The sequence below is a fragment of the Pterocles gutturalis genome, unplaced genomic scaffold (assembly GCF_000699245.1).
Source record: "Pterocles gutturalis isolate BGI_N339 unplaced genomic scaffold, ASM69924v1 scaffold7070, whole genome shotgun sequence".
Taxonomy (NCBI): domain Eukaryota; kingdom Metazoa; phylum Chordata; class Aves; order Pterocliformes; family Pteroclidae; genus Pterocles; species Pterocles gutturalis.
In genome coordinates, this window is record NW_010138122.1 from 5,045 (window position 1) to 7,917 (window position 2,873).

At 53.4% G+C, this 2,873-nt stretch overlaps 1 protein-coding gene across 1 annotated transcript in view; it reads right to left on the bottom strand.

Moving 5' to 3' along the window:
* The window catches only part of ATP13A2 (ATPase type 13A2), a gene marked incomplete at both ends in the record, with an annotated part of 9,954 nt that overhangs the window by 4,917 nt on the left and 2,164 nt on the right, over nucleotides 1-2,873 (bottom strand). The window contains 7 exons of the mRNA XM_010082851.1: nucleotides 1-60; nucleotides 875-985; nucleotides 1,086-1,292; nucleotides 1,367-1,555; nucleotides 1,728-1,774; nucleotides 2,314-2,424; nucleotides 2,505-2,672. The exon at nucleotides 1-60 is cut by the window's left edge and continues 85 nt beyond it. Of these exons, the coding sequence (XP_010081153.1) occupies nucleotides 1-60; nucleotides 875-985; nucleotides 1,086-1,292; nucleotides 1,367-1,555; nucleotides 1,728-1,774; nucleotides 2,314-2,424; nucleotides 2,505-2,672 (893 nt within the window). The remainder of the gene's footprint in view (nucleotides 61-874; nucleotides 986-1,085; nucleotides 1,293-1,366; nucleotides 1,556-1,727; nucleotides 1,775-2,313; nucleotides 2,425-2,504; nucleotides 2,673-2,873) is intronic.

Sequence of the window (2,873 nt, forward strand, 5' to 3'; positions counted from 1 at the left end):
CCTCTGCAAGGAGGAGGAGAAGGGGAACCGCCGGAGGATCCCCACGGGAGACTGGTGCTTCTGGGGAGGATGGGGAGAGGGGTCAGGGTGTCCTGGGTTCAGCTGGGACAGTTTTTTCATAATAGCTCATAAGGGGTTGTGGTTTGGATTTGGGCAGAGAAGAAAGCTGATAACAGTGATGTTTAGAGTTGTTGCCAGAACATTCAAGGTCGTTCCAGCTTCTCCCAGTGTCTGCAGGGGCAGGAGAAGCTGGGAGGGAGCGCAGCACCAGTTACTAGCCCAGGATTCGACCTTAGGTTTAGGACTGAGACCCCAATTGGCCAATGGTCTATTCCATGGCATGCCCAGCATGGCTCTGTCTGGAAGCTTGTCCCTTCTTGCTCTGGGTCAGCTCTCTTGGGGCGGTCCCTTTCCCTGGATTGTCTCCCTCAGCTCTCGGTCTGGGACAACCCAGGGCTCTTATCTCCATTCCAGGATTGCAGTTTCAGGACTCTCCCTGCTCCGGGATCGTTAGCCAGGAACAGGCTGAGCATTGGTCACAGGGTGGTGAGCGGTGTCACTGTGTGTCACCCATTTGTATATTTGTAAATATTATTATTTTCAATATTATTGTAGTTGAGTTCTTAAATAGTTCTTATCTCAACCCACGAGTCTCTTTTCCCTTCACCCCTTTAATTCTCTCCCCCATCCTTGGGAGGGTGAGTGAGCGGCTGCGTGGGGTCGGCTCTCAGCCCAGGGTAAAACCATCACAGCCCCAGGCAGGGACATCTCCAGGAGGCAGAACCCCTCCAGGGGCTGTGACACCCAACAACCCTTTGGGGGTGCAGCCCCAGCAACTCGGGGAACCCCAGGCACCCTGGTCCCCAGGACCTACCGTGTCTCGTGGTTGTTCTTCCTCAGGTGGAGGTTTCATCACAGCCAAGACCTTTGTCCCAAACTCCTGGAATGTGGGCAGCTCAGCTTCCTCCTCCTCCATCATCTGATGCTGAGATGCTAAAGCCCAGCCTGGCAAAACCCAAACCCTATCCACCCCCTAGATGGTTTGAAACATCTCGATACCCAATGTTGCCCACGCCTCGTCTCACCCAGCCAGTGGACTCCATCATCTTGAGGTCCACGGGGTCCCCGATGGGCTGTGCCCGCAGCAGCGTGACGGTGTGACAGGCTGCCAGGGAGTAGAGAAGGGGACCGGCAGGCAGGCAGCGGGGCTCGTGGACGATGGGCACGAAGTGGTTGTTCTCCAGCGGGACCACACCCCAAATATCCAAACCTTCCTCCGTCAGGGTTCCTGTCTGCGGGGAGAACAACGGTGGGTCCAAGCCAGCCCCCCCAAGCTGGAAACCCCCCAGCAACACCCCAGGTTCACCTTATCGAAGCAAACCAGGCGGATCTTCCCGCAGAGGTTGATACGCGGAGGGCTGATGCAGAAGATCCCTTGTTTCTTCAACCTGTTCTGGGCGTAGATGGTCCCCACCGTCATCGCAGCCGGGAGAGCAGGGGGCACGATGACGGTGACGAGGTCGAGGGCACGGATGATGATTTGTCCCACGGGGACCTGGCAGGCGAGGAAGCAGAGGGGTGAGCATCCCAAAAGCCTTCAACCATCTCCACCATTGCTTGAGGGTTCACCAGCTCGACCCTACCTGGTTTTTCACCAGGATGAGGATGCTGTAGAGCGTGCCGATAAAAGCTCCACCATCGCTGGAGGGTTCACCAGCTCGACCTACCTGGTTTTTCACCAGGATAAGGATGCTGTAGAGCGTGCCGATAAAAGCTGTGCGGGAGGGAGAACGGGCTGGGATCAATATTGGGGCCAACATTGTTTACATACATTGATCACTGAAAAAAATCTCATTCATTAGTCACTCAGATCCATGCCCTGCAGAGATAAAATATGGAAATTACATTTATGACATTTGGTGTTGTAAAGTTTAAGAACTTTCCCAAATAATTCCTTAGAAGGATGACGTTCTGTTTGCCTAAATTGCTGATGTATGTCTTTATCAATCTCAACAGCTCTGCTATCAAATTAAAGATATGAGCTGTCAATGAAAGACTTTCATCTTTCACTGGAGACTCACAAAAAATTCAAGATTCTTGATGTTATTCAGATACCGAACATCCCATACTATAAAACATCAACAGTAGTGTCTGTACACGCTGGAGATGTTTCTACAGCTAAAGGAGGTGGTTTTGTGTCACTTCTTTTCTGAACTTGGGTCACTAAGTGGAGCAAAGCAGCCCAAGGGTGGGTTCAACCATTTCCGAGGAGTTTGGCTGCTCCTGGCCGTGCCTCCGTGGCTCAGGACGTACCCAGGATGGCGAGGAACAGGATGAATTTCACGGCATCCTTGTAGAACTTGAAGCTGACGGGTTTGGGGTAGAGGATGGAGCTGATGAGATCCCCTTTGGCCGTGCAAAACCCTGTGGGAAAGGGGCAGAAATGCAAAGTCACCACTCTGAAGGATGTGGATTTATCCTGGTTTTCCCCTCTATGCCCGTACCTGTGCGGGTCACCACGGCCAAGACTTCTCTGCCCACGTAGGACTTGGCTTGGATGACCTGCGTCCCGCAGAACAGGGTGTGCCGCCGGTGCTCCTCGGGGGAATAGACGGTGGCTGCTGCCTGGCTGCCGGCCGGGAGAGGGGTCTTCATCACCGGGACACTCTCCCCTGCGGTGAGGAAGATGATGGAGGCAGGTTGATCCTGGGTTCAGCTGGGACAGAGTTAACTTTCTCCACAGTAGCTTGTAAGAGGCTGTGTTTGGATTTGGGCTAAGAAGAAAGCTGATAACAGTGATGGTTATAGTTGGTACCAGGACAGTCCAAGGTCTTTCCAGCTTCTCCATTGTGCGGGCACTGGAGAAGCTGGGA